The 17,848-nt window shown below is 66.8% G+C and overlaps 2 protein-coding genes across 2 annotated transcripts in view; both read left to right on the plus strand.

The window, feature by feature from the left end:
• The window catches only part of LOC120504494 (basic salivary proline-rich protein 2-like), a 6,209-nt gene extending 1,023 nt beyond the window's left edge, over positions 1 to 5,186 (plus strand). Inside the window, exon 2 of the mRNA XM_039714008.1 lies at positions 5,166 to 5,186. The gene's annotated coding sequence lies outside the window, so the exon portion shown is untranslated. The remainder of the gene's footprint in view (positions 1 to 5,165) is intronic.
• Positions 7 to 17,303, plus strand: MARK2 (microtubule affinity regulating kinase 2). Its single transcript, XM_039714009.1, has 16 exons — positions 7 to 177; positions 5,283 to 5,456; positions 7,876 to 7,929; positions 8,046 to 8,094; positions 8,214 to 8,279; positions 8,367 to 8,437; positions 8,576 to 8,632; positions 9,097 to 9,420; positions 10,505 to 10,604; positions 10,679 to 10,791; positions 11,879 to 12,005; positions 13,223 to 13,449; positions 13,945 to 14,042; positions 14,713 to 14,982; positions 15,845 to 15,889; positions 16,377 to 17,303. Exons 1-16 carry the CDS (start codon positions 121 to 123, stop codon positions 16,726 to 16,728), a joined length of 2,184 nt encoding a protein of 727 aa, XP_039569943.1. The 5' UTR covers positions 7 to 120; the 3' UTR covers positions 16,729 to 17,303.
• Positions 17,304 to 17,848: the final 545 nt, after the last annotated feature.

Genomic DNA, 17,848 nt, shown 5'->3' on the forward strand with positions numbered 1-17,848 from the left:
CTGGCCTGGCCCCCCCCCGGGCCCTGAGCTCCCCCGCTTCCCCTTCCCCCTCCCCGCACACCGCCTGCCGCGGCTTCCCCCTATCGCGATAGTCGCCGGCGGCGCGGGGGGGGGGCCGCCATGTCGAGCAGCGGTCGCAGCCCTTTGCCGACCGTCAACGAGAGGGACGCGGAGCAGGTGAGCGAGGGACGGCGGGGACCGGGGGCGGATGGAGGGGGAGCCGGCTCCGGAGCGAGGGGAGAGGGGCGGCTGGCGGGGCGAAAAAGGGAATTTTGTGAGGGGAAGAGGGGACTGAGGGAGCCTGGGGGATTTTTATGAGGGGGAAAAGGGGATCTGAGGGAGGAAAAGGGAGCTTGAGGGGATCGTGAGCCGGTTTGTGAGGGGAAAAAGGAGTTCGGGGTCGGTTTGTGAGGGGGAAAAGGGGCTTGGAGGGGTTCGGGGACCGATTCGTGAGGGGAAAGGGGGGATCTGAGAGGGTGAAAAGGAGGATTTGGGGGAGTTCTGGTCCCGTCCATGTGGAAAAAAAAATGGGAACTGAGTGGGTTTGTGTGAGGGGAAAAGGGCTCTTAGAGGGGCCTGAGAAATTTTGTGAGGTAAAAATGGTGTTTTGAGGGGGACCTGGGCTGGTTTTTGAGGGGGATCCGAGAGGGAAAGGCGGCTGAGGGGGTCTGGGGTGTTCTCTGAGGGGAGCCAGGCGGGTCCGTGCCCGGTTTGTGACAGAAAAAGGGGGTCCTGGGCCGCTCTGTGAACAGCAAAAAGGGTCTGGGGTCTGTTTGTGAGGGGGAAGTGAGGCCTGACAGGGATTTGGGAGATTTTGTGAGGTAAAAAGAGCGTTTGATGGGAACCTGGCTGGGTTTTTGAGCAAAAAAGGGGATCTGAGAGGGAAAATACAGGAGTGTGAGGGGGTCTGGGGACATTTTTGGGTGTGAAAAAGGGGATCCTGGGGTATTTTATGTGGAGAAAGGAGGGAATTTGGGGGGATCTGGATCTTTATGAAGGGAAAAGAGGGGTGAAGGGGTCTGGGATTGTTCTGTGAGTGAGGAGGGGGCTCTGAGGGGCCTCGGGGCCCCTCTGTGAGGTGGAAAAGGGGGGGTCTGAAGGTCCCCCAGTTCCTCTTTTCCACCCCCACGAAGGAGCCCGGGGTCTCCCACATCCCAGAGCCCCCTGTGGGGTGGGGGGTCCCGAGCTGTGCCCCCCTTCAGGGCCGGATTTGGTGTAGGGAGAGTGCTCTGGGATGAGCCCCTCCCCAAATTCTGGGGTCCCATTTCGGGGTTCCCCGCGGGGCAGCAGTGGCGGTTTGCGTGCAGAACCCCAAATTTTAGGTGAGGGGGTCAAGCCTTGCACCCCAAAGTGAGGGGGCAGGCGGGGGTGGGGGGGGCAGACCCCCACGTGGAGCCCCCCAGGCTCTGGGGTGCGCTGCGGGGGGCAAGTTTGGGGTGTCATTGTCCCCCCCCCCCAGCTCGGTGGCTGCACGATCGGGCTGTGGGGGCGTCAGCCCTCCCCCACCCCCTTCCCTGCTGCGGCCCCCCCAAGCAGGGGGGGCTGTGGGGGCGGCGGCAGCGCTGCCACGGGCTCGGCGCCTCCCCGGGCTCTGGGGGGGCTCTGAGGGGCGAGCCCCCCCAAATTCCTCCCCTTCTGACCCCTGCAAGCAGGGACCAGCCCCCTCCCCGCGGTGGGGAGTGGGGAGCTCGCTCCCCGTGTGTCTGAGGGTGTGAGGGGGGGTTTCCTTTGGGGGCAGCTGGGATGGGGGGTTCCCCGATTTGGGGGTGGATTTGGGGGGCTCTCGGGGTCGCTCTCTGCCCCCAGCTTTGGTGGCTGCTGGGAGACCCCGCTGCTGGCTCAGCCCTTTTGGGGAGCACCTGGGGGGCTGCTCGGCTCCCCCAGCTGTGTGACACCCCCGTTTTGGGTGATGTTTTGGGGAGCTTCCCCCGTTCTGTGACCGGGGAGCCCCCCGAGTGCTGGGGAGTGACCCCAGCAGGGCGCGTGGGGGCACAGGTGACCTCGTGTCAACGTCCCCAAGCCCGAGGACGAGGCAGTGCCACCTGTGCCGTGGCCGTGGCATCGGGCCCCCCCTCCTCGTTTTGGGTGCTTTTCCTCGTATTTATCCGCTGTTATGTAACGCCAGAGGAAAATTATTCCTGGCTGGGAAGATTTGGGGAGGGGGCGGCAGCACCGTGTGGGGGGGGCTGCGCCTCCCCCCCAGCCCCAGCAGCTGAAATCGGGGGGTCTTTCCCTGCCCCCCCCAGCCCCCAATCCCTCCCTCACATGGAGCCCGATCTGGTGGGGTTGGAGATAAAAAAAAAATCTTCAAAAATACCTAAATTTGGCTGACATTTGAGCGGCGCCGCACGAACCAGCGCTGCCTCCCCGGCTGGCACCGCCACGCCGTGCCCGGGGGTCCCTGTCACACCCCACCTGGGGACACTGGGACTGCTCCCACTGCCACCAGCCGGCACCAGTTCGGTGCTGGCAGCGTGGGCGGGTGCCGGTGGCATCGACACCCCCGGCACGGGGATCCTCACACCTGCCTGGTGACATCGCTGCTGGGCTGGGGACATCACTGCTGGGCTGGTGACATGGCTGCTGGGCTGGGGACATCGCTGCTGGGCTGGTGACATCACACCTGCCTGGTGACATCGCTGCTGGGCTGGGGACATCGCTGCTGGGCTGGGGACATCACTGCTGGGGTAGGGACATCGCTGCTGGGCTGGTGACATCACACCTGCCTGGTGACATCGCTGCTGGGCTGGTGACATCACACCGTACCTGGTGACATCCCTGCAGCCTGAGCACTGGCACTGCTGCCACTATTCCAGCGGCCGTTCCAATTGCAATTCTAGTGACAATTCTAATGTCAAATCCAGTGACAATTCCAATGGCATTTCCAGTAGTAAATTCAGTGGCAATTGCAATGGCAATTCCAGTGGCCATTCCAGTGACAATTCTAATGTTAATTCAACCAGCCATTCCAATGTCAAATCTAGTGACGATTCCAGTGTCAAATCCAGCGGCCATTCCAAAGGCAATTCCAATGATAATTCCAACGACAGTTGTAGTGACAATTCCTATGTCAGTTCCAGCAGCCATTGCGATGGCAATTCCAGTGCCCATTTCAGTGACAATTCCAGTGTCTATTCCAGTGACAATTGCGGTGACAATTCCAATGTCAAATCCAGTGTCAATTCCAATGACAATTCCAGTGCCCATTCCAGTGACAATTCCAGTATCAATTCAAGTGGCCATTCCAGTGACAATTCCAATGGCAATTCCAGTGCCTATTCCAGTGACGATTCCAGTGTCAAATCCAGCGGCCATTCCAAAGGCAATTCCAATGGTAATTTTAGTGATAGTTCCAGTGACAATTCCTATGTCATTTCCAGCAGCCATTCCGATGGCAATTCCGGTGCCCATTCCAGTGACAATTTCAGTTCCCATTCCAGTGACAATTCCAGTGACAGTTCCAGTGCCAATTCCCATGGCAATTCCAGTGTCTGTCAGTTCCAGCGGCCGTTCGCAGCCCCGTGCCCCTGCCCCCGGCAGGACGGGCCCCCCCGCCCCGCTTTTCCCCTTTCCCGGCCCGTTCTCCCCGCCCCGGCGCTCCAGGTGTTCCCGGCCCCACCCCGCGCTGTCCCGCTGCGGCCTCAGCCCCGACCGGCCAGTGACAATTTCAGATCCCATTCCAGTGACAATTCCAATGACAGTTCCAGTGACAATTCGAATGACAATTCCAGCGTCAGTTCCAGCGGCCATTGCAATGACAATTCCAGTGCCTGTTCCAGTGCCTGTTCCAGTGTCAATTCCCATGGCAATTCCAGTGTCTGTCAGTTCCAGCGGCCGTTCGCAGCCCCGTGCCCCTGCCCCCGGCAGGACGGGCCCCCCCGCCCCGCTTCTCCCCTTTCCCGGCCCGTTCTCCCCGCCCCGGCGCTCCAGGTGTTCCCGGCCCCACCCCGCGCTGTCCCGCTGCGGCCTCAGCCCCGACCGGTCGAGCCGGTCCCCGCTCGCTCCCTCCCGGCGTCCCGCGGGGCTCCCGCCGGCGCCGCCCCGCTCCCGCCGCTCCCGGCGCTTCGGGGTGCCCAGGGTGAGTCCCCTCGTGGCGGGCGGGCTGGGGAAACTGAGGCACGAGGGGCTGCGCGGCCCGAGCGGCGTTACCGAGCCAGCGGGGAGCGCCGCGGCCTTCCCGCGGCCGTGCCCGGTGCGCTCCCCCGGTGCGGCCCCCCCGGTGCCGGTGAGGTGCCCCCGGTGTGACCCGGCCCGGGCGGTGCCTCCTTTGCCATGTTTGCCGTGGTTTTGCCCACTCGGCGATAAGAGGAGCCGGGAAATGCCGGGAGCGCCGCCACCGAGCCCCGGGGGGGTTCGGGGGGTTCTGGTGCCGCGGCCCCGCCCGGGGGGGCTCCGGTGTCGGTGCCGCCTCAGCGCCCGAGCGAATCCCGGCAGCGCGGCCAGATGGCTCCGCACGCTCCCGCCCCGTTGCCACGGCAGTTTTTTGGCAGAAACTCCCGTTTCCCTTCACTTTTTCCCACAGCACCGCGCTGGGCTTTGGGGGAGGGGGAAGCTCCGGTCCCCCCCGGGCCCCAAACCTGCGCGTTCTCCCCCCAAAACTGGGGTTCGGTTGCGCCATCGCCGGCACCTCCCCCACGGCTTCCGCCAGCGGTTTCCTTCCCACGGAGGGGGAGGGGGGCACCCGAGGTGTGCCCCCACAAAAACAAACCCGGCGAGGTTTTGGGGGGCCCCACATCCCACGTGGGAGGGGTTGGCTCGGCTTCCCCGCCCGCTCACGCGCTCCCGTTATCTCCGGTGTCACCGGAGCGGTGACAGCCCCGGGGGCGTCTCACTCCCCGTAAGGGAACACCCCGAAAGTGTCCCCGCGGCCCGGGTGACCTTCGGGGGGCCCCCGCGGCGGCTTTTGGGGTGCGGCAAGAGGGGCTTTGTGCCCCGATGTTGTGCCGGGGGGCTCCCCCCTTTGGGCTGGGGCGTGAACTCTGTCCGGGTGGTTGGGTTTGGGGTGAAACCGGGGTGTTTGGACACTGAATCTTCCGCAGGGGAGCGGGGCGGGGTGGCCGTGTCCCCTCCTGGGGAGGGGGTGACACGGCGCTGTCCCCTTCCCACCCTCGCGGCCCAGCCCGAAACCGCGGCGCTTGCGTCAGGTATCGGGGGCGGCTCCCGGCCGGGCCGGGCGCGGCCCCGCCGCTCCGGACTTCGCTCCCGGCTCCTCCCGGAGCCCGCCGGGATCCCCGCGGGGACGCGGCCGGGCCCGGCTGAGCGTGCCCTCGCTGTCCCCGCAGCCGGGCGCCGTGGAGGGCAAGGGCGGTGGCAAGGCCAGCATGCTGCGGGGCCGCAACGCCGGCACGGCCGCCGAGGAGCAGCCCCACATCGGCAACTACCGGCTGCTCAAAACCATCGGCAAGGGCAACTTCGCCAAGGTCAAGCTGGCCCGGCACGTCCTGACCGGCAAGGAGGTGAGTGGCACCTTCCTGGCGAGGGGACAGCGCTCGGGGGGGCCCGGGCCGCGGGGGACACTGCGGGGACAGGATCAGCCCGGGGATGACACCGTGGGGATGGGATCAGCCCGGGGGTGACACCGTGGGGACGGGATCAGCCCGGGGGTGACACGCCCCGACAAGGCCGGGGGGTGGGCGGGGGGCCGCGGGGCCGGCGCCCCCCGGGGCCGCGGCTCGCTGGGCGGGGGTCCCGAGGAGCCCCCTCCCCACGTGGGCAACTACCGGCTGCTGCGCACCATCGGCAAGGGCAACTTCGCCAAGGTCAAGCTGGCCCGGCACGTCCTGACCGGCAAGGAGGTGAGTGGCACCTTCCTGGCGAGGGGACAGCGCTCGGGGGGGCCCGGGCCGCGGGGGACACTGCGGGGACAGGGTCAGCCTGGGGGTGACACCGCGGGGACAGGGTCAGGCCGGGGGTGACACCGTGGGGACAGGATCAGCCTGGAGGTGACACCGCGGGGACGGGATCAGCCTGGGGGAGACACTGTGGGGATGGGATCAGCCTGGAGGTGACACTGAGGGGACACGATCAGCCCGGGGATGACACCGTGGGGATGGGATCAGCCCGTGGGTGACACCGCGGGGATGGGATCAGCCTGGGGGTGACACTGAGGGGACAGGATCAGCCTGGGGGTGACACTGAGGGGACAGGATCAGCCTGGGGGTGACACCGTGGGGATGGGATCAGCCTGGGGGTGACACTGCAGGGACAGGATCAGCCTGGAGGTGACGCTGAGGGGACAGGATCAGCCTGGGGGTGACACCGTGGTGTGGGGATGGGATCAGCCCGTGGGTGACGCCGTGGCACAGGGACAGTTCTGGGTCCTGTAGGTGACACCATGACACGGGGACAGGCTGTGTCCTGTGGTTGTCACCGTGGCACGGGGACAGGCTGCATCCTGTGGTTGTCACCGCAGTGCAGGGACAGTTCTGGGTCCTGGTGCTTGCCCCGGAAGTGCCACCACAGTGCAGGGACAGTCCCTGTTCTCGCAGTGCCATCGTGCTGCAGGGACAGCTTTGTGTCCTGGTCCCTGTCCTGGGAGTGCCACCACGGCCCAGGGATGGGCTGCCTGTCCCCAGCCGTGAGTGCCACCACAGCGTGGGGACAGGTCTGGGCTCCTGCTGCAGGTCCTGTGGGTGTCACCACGGGGACAGGCCGGTTGTCCTCGTCCCATGGGTGGCACCGTGGTGTGGGGACAGCTGTGGCTTCTGGTCCCTGCCCTGGGAGTGCCACCTGGCACGGGAATGAGTTTCCTGCTCCTCAGCTGTGACTGTCACCGTGGTGTGGGGCCGTGCTGCAGGGACAGCTTTGTGTCCTGGGAATGCCACCATGGCCCAGGGATGGGCTGCCTGTCCCCAGCCGTGAGTGCCACCACAGCGTGGGGACAGGTCTGGGCTCCTGCTGCAGGTCCTGTGGGTGTCACCACGGGGACAGGCCGGTTGTCCTCGTCCCATGGGTGGCACCGTGGTGTGGGGACAGCTGTGGCTTCTGGTCCCTGCCCTGGGAGTGCCACCTGGCACGGGAATGAGTTTCCTGCTCCTCAGCTGTGACTGTCACCGTGGTGTGGGGACAGTTCTGGGTCCTGGTCCTTGTCCTGTGGGTGCCACCGTGGCTTGGGGACACTTCTGGGTCCTGATCCGTGCCCTGGGAGTGCCACCACGGCACAGGGATGGTCCCAAGGTGTCAGTCCTCATCCCATGAGTGCCACCATGGTGTGGGGACAGCCCTGGGATGGTCCTGTCACTTGAGGAGTGCCACCACAGTGTGGGGACAGCCCTGGGATGGTCCTGTCACCTTTCCTGTCACCCTGGGAGTGCCACCACGGCACAGGGATGGTCCCACGGTGTCACTCCTCATCCCATGAGTGCCACCATGATGTGGGGACAGCCCTGGGATGGTCCTGTCACCTTTCCTGTCACTCTATGAGTGCCACCACGGTGTGGGGACAGCCCTGGGATGGTCCTGTCACCTTTCCTGTCACCCTGGGAGTGCCACCACAGTGTGGGGACAGCCCTGGGATGGTCCTGTCACCTTTCCTGTCACTTGAGGAGTGCCACCACGGTGTGGGGACAGCCCTGGGATGGTCCTGTCCCCTTCCCTTTGAGTGCCACCACAGTGTGGGGACAGCCCTGGGATGGTCCTGTCACCTTTCCTGTCACTTGAGGAGTGCCACCACGGTGTGGGGACAGCCCTGAGGATGTCCCTCTCACTCTGGGAGTGCCACCACGGTGTGGCGACAGCCCTGAGGATGTCTCTCTCACTCTGGGAGTGCCACCACGGTGTGGGGACAGCCGTGTCCCCCTGCCCCTCCCCTCAGGGGTGCCACCAGGTTTTGGGGACATTCCTGGGGACCCTCTGACCCCGCTCTCCCCCCGGCAGGTGGCCGTGAAAATCATTGACAAGACGCAGCTCAACTCCTCCAGCCTGCAGAAGGTGAGGGCTGTCCCTGGGGGGGTGACAGCTGATTTTGGGGTGACAACATTTGGGGGTGATTTCGGGGGTCGTTCCTCTGACACCCCCACAATCCCCCCCTCCCCTGTCCCTCACAGCTCTTCCGGGAAGTGCGAATAATGAAGGTCCTGAACCACCCCAACATAGGTGAGCCCCCCCAAAACCCCCCTCAGCTGCACCCCCACCCCTCCCCGGGGGTGTCCCCCACCCTTGGGGGGTCCCAGGGGTGTCCCCCACCCCTCCAACCCCCCCTCACCCCCTTGCAGTGAAGCTCTTCGAGGTGATTGAGACGGAGAAGACGCTTTACCTGGTCATGGAGTACGCCAGCGGGGGTGAGTGGGGGTTTGGGGGGCCCTGGGGGGTTTGGGGGCGTCCCAGGGCTGGGGGCTGCCCCTCACCCCCCACCCTGTGCCCCCCAGGTGAGGTGTTCGATTACCTGGTGGCCCACGGGCGCATGAAGGAGAAGGAGGCCCGGGCGAAGTTCCGACAGGTCTGGGGGGGGTGATGCTGCTGGAGCACCCCCAAAAGGGTTGGGGACCCCCCCACCGTGTCCCCAAGGGGGCTGGGGGTGTCCCTGTGCCCCCCAGCTGGGGGGCTGAGCCCCCCCTGACACCCCCCTGTCCTGCAGATAGTGTCGGCCGTGCAGTACTGCCACCAGAAGTTCATTGTGCACAGGGACCTGAAGGTGAGGAACCCCCGCTGGGACCCCTGGCACCCCTGGGACCCCCAGAGTGTCACCCGGACACTCCTGGGACCCCCTGGGACCCCCAGAGAGGCACCTGTGGGACTCCCTGACATCCCTGGGACCCCCAGAGCAGCACCCAGACACCCCTGGGACCCCCTGACACCCCTGTGACCCCCAGAACAACACCCAGACACCCCTGGGACCCCCAGAATGACACCCAGACACCCCTGGGACCCCCAGAACGACACCCAGACACCCCTGGGACTCCCAGAGTGGCACTCAGACACCCCTGGGACACCCAGGACAGAATTCCCAACATCTCTGAGCCTCCCGGGTGGGTTCCAGGACCCTCCAGGACCCCTGGGGAGGTGCTGGGACCCCCAGACCCACCCCCAAACACCCCTACANCAAACCCCCCCAGACCCCACTAACCCCCCCGGGGGCGCTCTCCCTGCCCGGGCCAGGCCGAGAACCTGCTGCTGGACGCCGACATGAACATCAAAATCGCCGATTTCGGCTTCAGCAACGAGTTCACCTTCGGCAACAAGCTGGACACGTTCTGCGGCTCGCCGCCCTACGCCGCGCCCGAGCTCTTCCAGGGCAAGAAGTACGACGGGCCCGAGGTGGACGTCTGGAGCCTGGGGGTCATCCTCTACACGCTGGTCAGCGGCTCGCTGCCCTTCGACGGCCACAACCTCAAGGTGAGCGTCATCATGGATGGTTTGGGGTTTCTATGGATGGTTTTGGGGTGCCCATGTGTGGTTTGGGGTCCCACTGGTGTTTTTGGGGTGTCCATGGGTGGTTTTGGGGTCGCCATGGGTGATTTGGGGCCATCATGGGTCATTTGGGGTCATCATGGGTGGTTTGGGGTCATCGTGGTTGGTTTTGGGGTCATCGTGGGTGGTTTTGGGGTTGCCATGGGTGGTTTTGGGGTCATCATGGGTGGTTTTGGGTGCCCAGGGGTGTTTTTGGGGTCATCATGGGTGGTTTTGAGGTTGCCATGGGTGGTTTGAGGTTGCCATGGGTGGTTTGGGGTCCTCATGGGTGGTTTGGGGTCGCCATGGGTGGTTTTGGGATCATCATGGGTGATTTTGGGGTGCCCATGGGTGATTCTGGAGTCGCCATGGGTGGTTTGGGGGCGCCCCAGGTGGTTTGGGGTTTTGCCATGGGTGGTTTTGGGGTCATCATGGGTGGTTTTGGGGTCTCTTGGGTGTTTTTAGGGTCCCATGAGTGTTTTTGGGGTCTCTTGGGTAGTTTTGTGGTGTTTTTGGGGTCCCACGGGTGTTTTTGGGTGCCCACCTGGCCCCCCAGGACCTTCTAGGGACCCTCAATTTCATCCTGGGACCCCCAGAATGAGCCTGGAACCCCCAATGGCCCCCCAGGACCTTCTAGGGACCCTCAATTTCATCCTGGGACCCCCAGAATGAGCCTGGAACCCCCAATGGCCCCCCAGGACCTTCTAGGGACCCTCAATTTCATCCTGGGACCCCCAGAATGAGCCTGGAACCCCCAATGGCCCCCCAGGACCTTCTAGGGACCCTCAATTTCATCCTGGGACCCCCAGAATGAGCCTGGAACCCCCAATGGCCCCCCAGGACCTTCTAGGGACCCTCAATTTCATCCTGGGACCCCCAGAATGAGCCTGGAACCCCCAAATAGCACCCCAGGACCTTCTGGGGACTCCCCAACTTCATCCTGGGACCCCCGGTGTGGTTCTGGGAACCTCTGAGACCCCCCTGAGCACCCCAGGACCTCCTGGGGACCCTCCCTGGCGTCCCCCCGTGCCCCCCAGCACCACGCCGAGGAGCCCTGGGGTCCTCTCCTGTCCCCCAAGTGTCCCCAGGGGTGACCCCGGCCCCCTGTGCCCCCCAGCAAATCATGAAGGACCGCTGGATGAACGTGGGCCACGAGGACGACGAGCTCAAGCCCTACATGGAGCCCGTGCCTGACTACAAGGACCCCCGCAGGACAGGTGGGACCCCAGGGCACCCCTGGGGACACGGGGACCCCCCCGAGTGTCCCCTGCTGAGGGCCGTGTCCCCCCAGAGCTGATGGTGTCCATGGGCTACACGCGGGAGGAGATCCAGGAGTCGCTGGTGGGGCAGAAGTACAACGAGGTGATGGCCACCTACCTGCTGCTGGACCACAAGAGCTCCGAGGTGGGGACACGGGGACACGGGGGACAGCAGGGACACAGGGACACATTGGGGACAGCAGGGACACAGGGACACATTGGGGACAGCAGGGACACAGTGGGGACAGCAGGGACACTGTGGGGTCAGCAGGGACACTGTGGGGTCAGCAGGGACACCAGGGGATCAGCAGAGATACTGGGGGACACGGGGGGTCAGCAGGGACACCGGGGACACTGTGGGGACATCAGGGACACATTGGGGACACTGTGGGTACACTGGGAGTCAGCAGGGACACGGGGGCTCAGCAGGGACACCAGGGGGTCAGCAGGGACATTGGGGACAGCAGGGACACCGGGGACACATTGGGGACACTGGGGGTCAGCAGGGACACTGTGGGGGACACCGCGGGGTCAGCAGGGACACATTGGGGACACTGGGGGTCAGCAGGGACACTGTGGGGACAGGGAGGGGAGGGAGTGTTGGGGGCACGAGGGGACATTGATAACATGCAGACAAAGAGGGGACATGGGGACACTGGGGGGACACGGGGAGGGACAGGTGACAAGGTGGCACTGGGAGGGTCATTGGGATGAAGAGGGGGCAGGAACAGGAGGGGACACGGTGACAGGGACACGTTGTGGTGCTGCGGGATCATTGAGATGTGAGGGGACATGGGGACACCGAGGTGACACGGGGACACGGGAGCACGGAGGGACTGAGGGGATGTGGGGACAAGGAGGGACACGAGAGGGGACAGGGGGCACCGAGAGGGTGGGGTGGGACACTGGGGACAGAGAGGATGGGGTGGGACACGGGGACACCGAGAGAATGGGGTGGGACACGGGGACACGGAGAGGAGGGGACACGGAGAGGATGGGGTGGGACACAGGGCACGCCGTCTGCCCCGCCATGCCCTGTCCCCACGCTGTCCTGTCCCTGTCCCCAGCTGTGCCCGTGCCAGCGTGTCCCTGTCCCCAGCTGTGCCATGGTGGCACGTCCCTGTCCCCAGCTGTGCCAGTGCCAGCGGGTCCCTGTCCCTGTCCCTGTCCCTGTCCCTGCCCGGCGGGTGTCCCCGTGTCCCGCCGTGTCCCCACGTGTCCCCTGTCCCCAGCTGGAGGAGAGCCTGTCCCTGAAGCCGCGGGTGGCCCCGGAGGTGGCCAACAGCTCGGGCCCCTCCCCCGCACACAAGGTGCAGCGCAGCGTCTCGGCCAACCCCAAACGGCGCGTCAGCGACCAGGGTGAGACCCCACGGGGGACCCCAAATGGGGACAGGGGGGTCAGCGAGGAGTGTTGGGGGCACGAGGGGACATTGATAACATGCAGACAAAGAGGGGACATGGGGACACTGGGGGGACACGGGGAGGGACAGGTGACAAGGTGGCACTGGGAGGGTCATTGGGATGAAGAGGGGGCAGGAACAGGAGGGGACACGGTGACAGGGACACATTGTGGTGCTGCGGGATCATTGAGATGTGAGGGGACATGGGGACACCGAGGTGACGCGGGGACACGGGAGCACGGAGGGACTGAGGGGACGTGGGGACAAGGAGGGACACGAGAGGGGACAGGGGGCACCGAGAGGGTGGGGTGGGACACTGGGGACAGAGAGGATGGGGTGGGACACGGGGACACCGAGAGAATGGGGTGGGACACGGGGACACGGAGAGGAGGGGACACGGAGAGGATGGGGTGGGACACAGGGCACGCCGTCTGCCCCGCCATGCCCTGTCCCCACGCTGTCCTGTCCCTGTCCCCAGCTGTGCCCGTGCCAGCGTGTCCCTGTCCCCAGCTGTGCCATGGTGGCACGTCCCTGTCCCCAGCTGTGCCAGTGCCAGCGGGTCCCTGTCCCTGTCCCTGTCCCTGTCCCTGTCCCTGTCCCTGTCCCTGTCCCTGTCCCTGTCCCTGTCCCTGCCCGGCGGGTGTCCCCGTGTCCCGCCGTGTCCCCACGTGTCCCCTGTCCCCAGCTGGAGGAGAGCCTGTCCCTGAAGCCGCGGGTGGCCCCGGAGGTGGCCAACAGCTCGGGCCCCTCCCCCGCACACAAGGTGCAGCGCAGCGTCTCGGCCAACCCCAAACGGCGCGTCAGCGACCAGGGTGAGACCCCACAGGGGACCCCACATGGGGACAGGGGGGTCAGCGACCTGGGTGAGACACGGGGGACATCCCTGGGGGGACAGGGGGACATCCCTGGGGGGACACGGGGGGTCAGCGACCAGGGTGAGACCCCACAGGGGACCCCAAATGGGGACAGGGGGGTCAGCGACCAGGGTGAGACCCCACAGGGGGACAGGGGACACCCCAGAGGTGACACGGGGGGACCGGAGCTGTGGGTGTGGGTGGGTGCACCCCCAGGACCCTCCCGGGGGGGCTTGGGGGCTGTGCTGTGTGACCTGGACCCCCCGGTGAGGAGGGGGGGGTCCCGTGCGACCCCCAGCCCTGACAGCCCCTCCCGCCCCAGCCGGGCTCTCCATCCCCACCTCGGCCTCGTACTCCAAGAAAACGCAGGCGGCCAACGCGGAGAACAAGCGGGGAGGAGGAGCGGCACCAGGAGGAGGAGGAGGAGGAGGAGCCGGGGAGGAAGAGGGCGGCGGCGGCGGGGGGCGCCGGGCCGGCAGCACGGCCAAGGTGCCCCCCAGCCCCCTGCCCGGCCTGGAGCGATCCAAGGGCACCCCCTCCCCCTCCACGGTCAGTGCAGGCCGGGGGGCTCCGGGGGGAGGGGAGACCCGGCATTTGGGGGAGGGGGATCCCCAACACCTGGATTTGGGGGGAGGGGAGACCCCAACACCTGTAACCCCTGGATTTGGGGGAAGGGGAGACCCCAACACCTGGAACCCCTGGATTTGGGGGAGGGGGCTCTCCAACACCTGGAATTTGGGGGAGGGGGCATCTCCAACACCTGAACCCCTGGATTTGGGGGAGGGGGCGTCCCCAACATCTGGAATTTGGGGGAGGGGGGGTCCCCAACACCTGGGATTTGGGGGAGGGGGCTCCCCAACACCTGGAACCCCTGGATTTGGGGTCAGCATCTGCTGGGGTAGGGATGGGGGTGGCCATCCCTGGGACCCCCGGGGTGGGGCTGGGGTCACTGCTGGGGCCGTGGAGGGTCCCCAGGTGCCGTGCTGGGGGTCGGGGGACAGCTGTGTCGCCCCCAGCCCCCCTCTCGGTGCCCCCTCCCCACAGAACAGCGTCCTGTCCACGGGCACCACGCGCAGCCGCAACTCGCCGCTGCTGGACCGGGCCAGCCTGGGCCAGAGCTCCCTGCAGAACGGCAAGGACAGGTGGGGACCCCCCCCGAGCCCCCCGAGCCCACCGCCCACGGGGGGCACCCCCTGAGCTTCCCTGGGGGGGTCTGGGGTGCTGGGATGGAGATGGGGGGGGGGAACGCCCCCAGCCCCCCATTCCTGCATTCAGGGGGGGCTGGGGAGTGCCCCAGCTTCCATGGGGGGGTCTGGGGGGGTCCCGAGGGTGCTCAGATGGAGATGAGGGGTGGGTAACACCCCCAGTCCCCCATTCCTGCACTCAGTGGGGGCTGGGGAGCGCCCCAGCTTCCATGGGGGGTCCCTGAGGACTGGGGGTCTCAGGGGTGTCCCCAAGGGCAGCAGGGGGGTGTCCCTGTGCCAGGGGGTTCTCAGGGGTGTCAGGGGGGACTCAGGGGTGTCCCTAAGAGCAGCAACGTCCCCCCTTTAGGGGTCTAGGGGTGTTCCTGGGCACCATGGGGGTCTCAGGGGTGTCCCTGTGTGCCAGGGGGGTCTAGGGGTGTCCCTGGGCACCAGGGGGGTCTCAGGGGTGTCCCCCACCCCGTGTCCCCCCTGACCAACCCCTGTCCCCCCGCAGCGGGGCTCCCCCCCGGGTGCCAGGGGGGGTCTCAGGGGTGTCCCTGTTTGCCGGGGGGTCTCAGGGGTGTCCCCCACCCCGTGTTCCCCCTGACCAACCCCTGTCCCCCCGCAGCGGGGCTCCCCCCCGGGTGCCGGCGGCCTCCCCCTCTGCCCACAACGTCAGTCAGGGCCCTGGCGAGCGGCCCAGCTTCCCCCGGGGGGTCTCGAGCCGCAGCACCTTCCACGCCGGGCAGCTGCGCGCCCCCCGGGACCCCCGGGACCCCCTGCCCTACGCGCTGCCCCCCGGGCTGCCCCCGCCCGCCTCGCCCTCGGGCGCCAGCCAGGGCCGGCGCGGGCCCTCGGCCAGCCTCTTCAGCAAGTTCACCTCCAAGTTCGTGCGCAGGTGAGCCACGCCCGGGCCTGCCCCGGTGTCACCTGCGTCCCCCCGGTGTCACCTGCATCCCCCCGGTGTCACCCGCGCCCCCCCGGTGCCACCTGCGCCCCCCGTGTCCCCTGGATGTGTCCCCCCGGTGTGTTCTGGGCTCTCGCTGTCCCCTCGCTGTGCCCTCTTGGTTTGTTCCTCTGTGTGTCCTGGCCTGTCCCCTCGGTGTCCCTCGGTGTCCCTCGGTGCTCCAGGGATTCTGTGTCCCCTCTGTTTGTCCCCTGTCAGGGATGCTCGGTGTCCCCCTGTCCCCAGATCCCTTCTGTGTTTCTCTGTCCCCTCAGGGTGTCCCCTCGGTGTTCTCAGGGCTTCTCTGTTCTCCTGCCTCTGTGTCCCCTCCTGTCCCTGCCACTGTCCCCTCAGGGACCCCCGTGACCCCTCCTGTCCCCTTGGGGGCCCCCCCCTGTCCCCTCCTGTCCCTGCCACTGTCCCCTCAGGGACCCCCGTGACCCCTCCTGTCCCCTTGGGGACCCCCCCACGTCCCCTCCTGTCCCCAAATGTCCCACTGGGGACCCCCCCAATGTCCCCCCTGTTCCCCTTGGGGACCCCTCCCATCCCTTCCTGTCCCCTTGGGGACCCCCCCACGTCCCCTCCTGTCCCCAAATGTCCCACTGGGGACCCCCCCAATGTCCCCCCTGTTCCCCTTGGGGACCCCTCCCATCCCTTCCTGTCCCCCCCGCTCGTCCGTCTGTCCTCGTCCCCCCCGTGTGTCTGTGTGTCCCCCTGCCCCCCCCGTGCTGTCTGGGACCCCTCGGGGGGTTGGGGGAGGGGCTGTGCCCCCCCAGCCCCCCCCGACTGAGCTGGGCCCCTTTTGTCTCCCGAGGAACCCCCACGAGCCCGAGAGCAAGGAGCGGGTGGAGACCCTCAGGTGAGCGGGGGACACCTGGGGACAATGGGGACAGCGTGGGGACACCGTGGGGACACGTGGGGACACTGTGGGGACACCTGGGGACAGCCTGGGGACACCTGGGGACACGTGGGGACAGCCTGGGGACACCTGGGGACACCTGGGGACACGTGGGGACAGCCTGGGGACACCTGGGGACACTGTGGGGACACTGTGGGGACAGCCTGGGCACAATGGGGACACCTGGGGACACCTGGGGACACCCTGGGGACACACTGGGGACACGCTGGGGTCCCTCTGACACCCTGGGGACACCGTGGGAACACCCCTGGGGTCCCTGTGACAACCCCAGGAGTAACCAACCGCCCTTGGTGACCCCGTGGTGCCACCCCAGACCCACAGTGGGCCCCAAGAAGGACACCCGGGACCCCCCTAACCCCGTGTTTTCCCCCCAAAACTCATGATGGGCCCCCGAGAAAGACCCCCCTAACCCAAATTTCCCTCCCAGACCGGCGGTGGGCCCCGAGAAGGACCCCCGCGAGGCCGGGCGCGACGCCAAGCCGCGCTCGCTGCGCTTCACGTGGAGCATGAAGACCACGAGCTCGCTGGAGCCCGGGGAGATGCTGCGCGAGATCCGCAAGGTGCTGGACGCCAACAGCTGCCGCTGCGAGCCCCAGGAGCGCTTCGTGCTGCTCTGCGCCCACGGCGCGCCCGGCCACGACTCCTTCGTGCAGTGGGAGATGGAGGTGTGCAAGCTGCCCCGGCTCTCGCTCAACGGCGTCCGCTTCAAGCGCATCGCCGGCACCTCCATGGCCTTCAAGAACATCGCCTCCAAGGTGGCCAACGAGCTCAAGCTCTGAGCCACGGCCGCCCGCCCCCGGCTCCCGGCTGGCGCGACCGCAGCGGGCACCGGGGCAGCGCCGGGGGGCCACGGAGCTCCGGGATATGGACACGGTGCCCCAGGATGGCTCTGAGGTGACCATGGAGCTCCGGGATATGGACATGGTGCCCCAGGAGCGGCTCCAGGGGGCCACGGAGCTCCAGGATATGGACACGGTGCCCCAGGAGCGGCTCTGAGGTGACCACGGAGCTCTGGGATATGGACATGGTGACCCAGGAGCAGCTCTGAGGTGACCACAGAGCTCTGGGGACACGGACACGGTGACCTAGGAGCAGCTCCAGGGGGGCCACGGAGCTCTGGGGACACTGACATGGTGACTCAGGATGGCTTGAGGTGGCCACCAAGCTCTGGGCACATTGACAGTGACCCTGGAGTGGCTCTGAGATGGTCACCGAGCTTTGGGGACACGGACACGGTGGCCCAGGAGTGGCTCTGAGTTGGTCACCGAGCCGTGGCTCTTGGGGACACGGCCACGGCCACGTCGGAGCTGCGGCTCCGAGCCATGGACGCAGTGACCTGGGAGCAGCGACCCAGGAGCAGCTCTGAGATGGTCACCAAGCTCGTGGGGACACGGACAGTGACCCAGGAGCGGCTCTGAGGTGGTGGCCGAGGAGCTCTGGGGACATTGGCAGTGACCCAGGATGGCCCCGAGGTGGCCGCCGAGCCCCAGCTCTGAGCCACGGCCACGGTGGGGACGCCCACGGGGGGACACGGGAGCGCCAGGACGGACCTTGGGCGTGCCAGGGGCTCCTGGATGGATCTGGGGTCACCTGGAGGGACCCTGGCACGTCCTGGATGGACCCGGGATGTCCTGGGATGGACCCGGGAGCTTGGATGGACCTTGTGCGGGGTCCAGGAATGTTCTGGACGGACCTGGGACCTCCGGGTGGATCTGGGGGAGCTCGTGGCTGAACCTGGCCCCCGCCGGGGTCACCTGGCTGGGCCCTGCTCCAGGTGCCCACGGGGACACCGTGGGTGGAGCCAGGACGTGGGGACATCCCGGGGGGGCCTCTGGGGACAGGGCCAGGCTCCCGTGGGGACAGCGTGGGTGGCCTGGGGACATCCCGGGTGGCCCTTGG

This window comes from Passer montanus, unplaced genomic scaffold (assembly GCF_014805655.1).
Source record: "Passer montanus isolate IOZ18808 unplaced genomic scaffold, ASM1480565v1 scaffold295, whole genome shotgun sequence".
NCBI classification, from domain to species: Eukaryota; Metazoa; Chordata; class Aves; order Passeriformes; family Passeridae; genus Passer; species Passer montanus.

What these genes read in the sequence shown, in the direction of transcription:
- MARK2 (XM_039714009.1), top strand. Translation starts at nt 121, where the DNA reads ATGTCGAGCAGCGGTCGCAGCCCTTTGCCGACCGTCAACGAGAGGGAC. An exon ending in TTGTGCACAGGGACCTGAAG is followed by an intron (nt 8,633 to 9,096) that starts GTGAGGAACCCC and finishes TGCCCGGGCCAG; the next exon opens with GCCGAGAACCTGCTGCTGGA. An exon ending in CTGCAGAACGGCAAGGACAG is followed by an intron (nt 14,043 to 14,712) that starts GTGGGGACCCCC and finishes GTCCCCCCGCAG; the next exon opens with CGGGGCTCCCCCCCGGGTGC.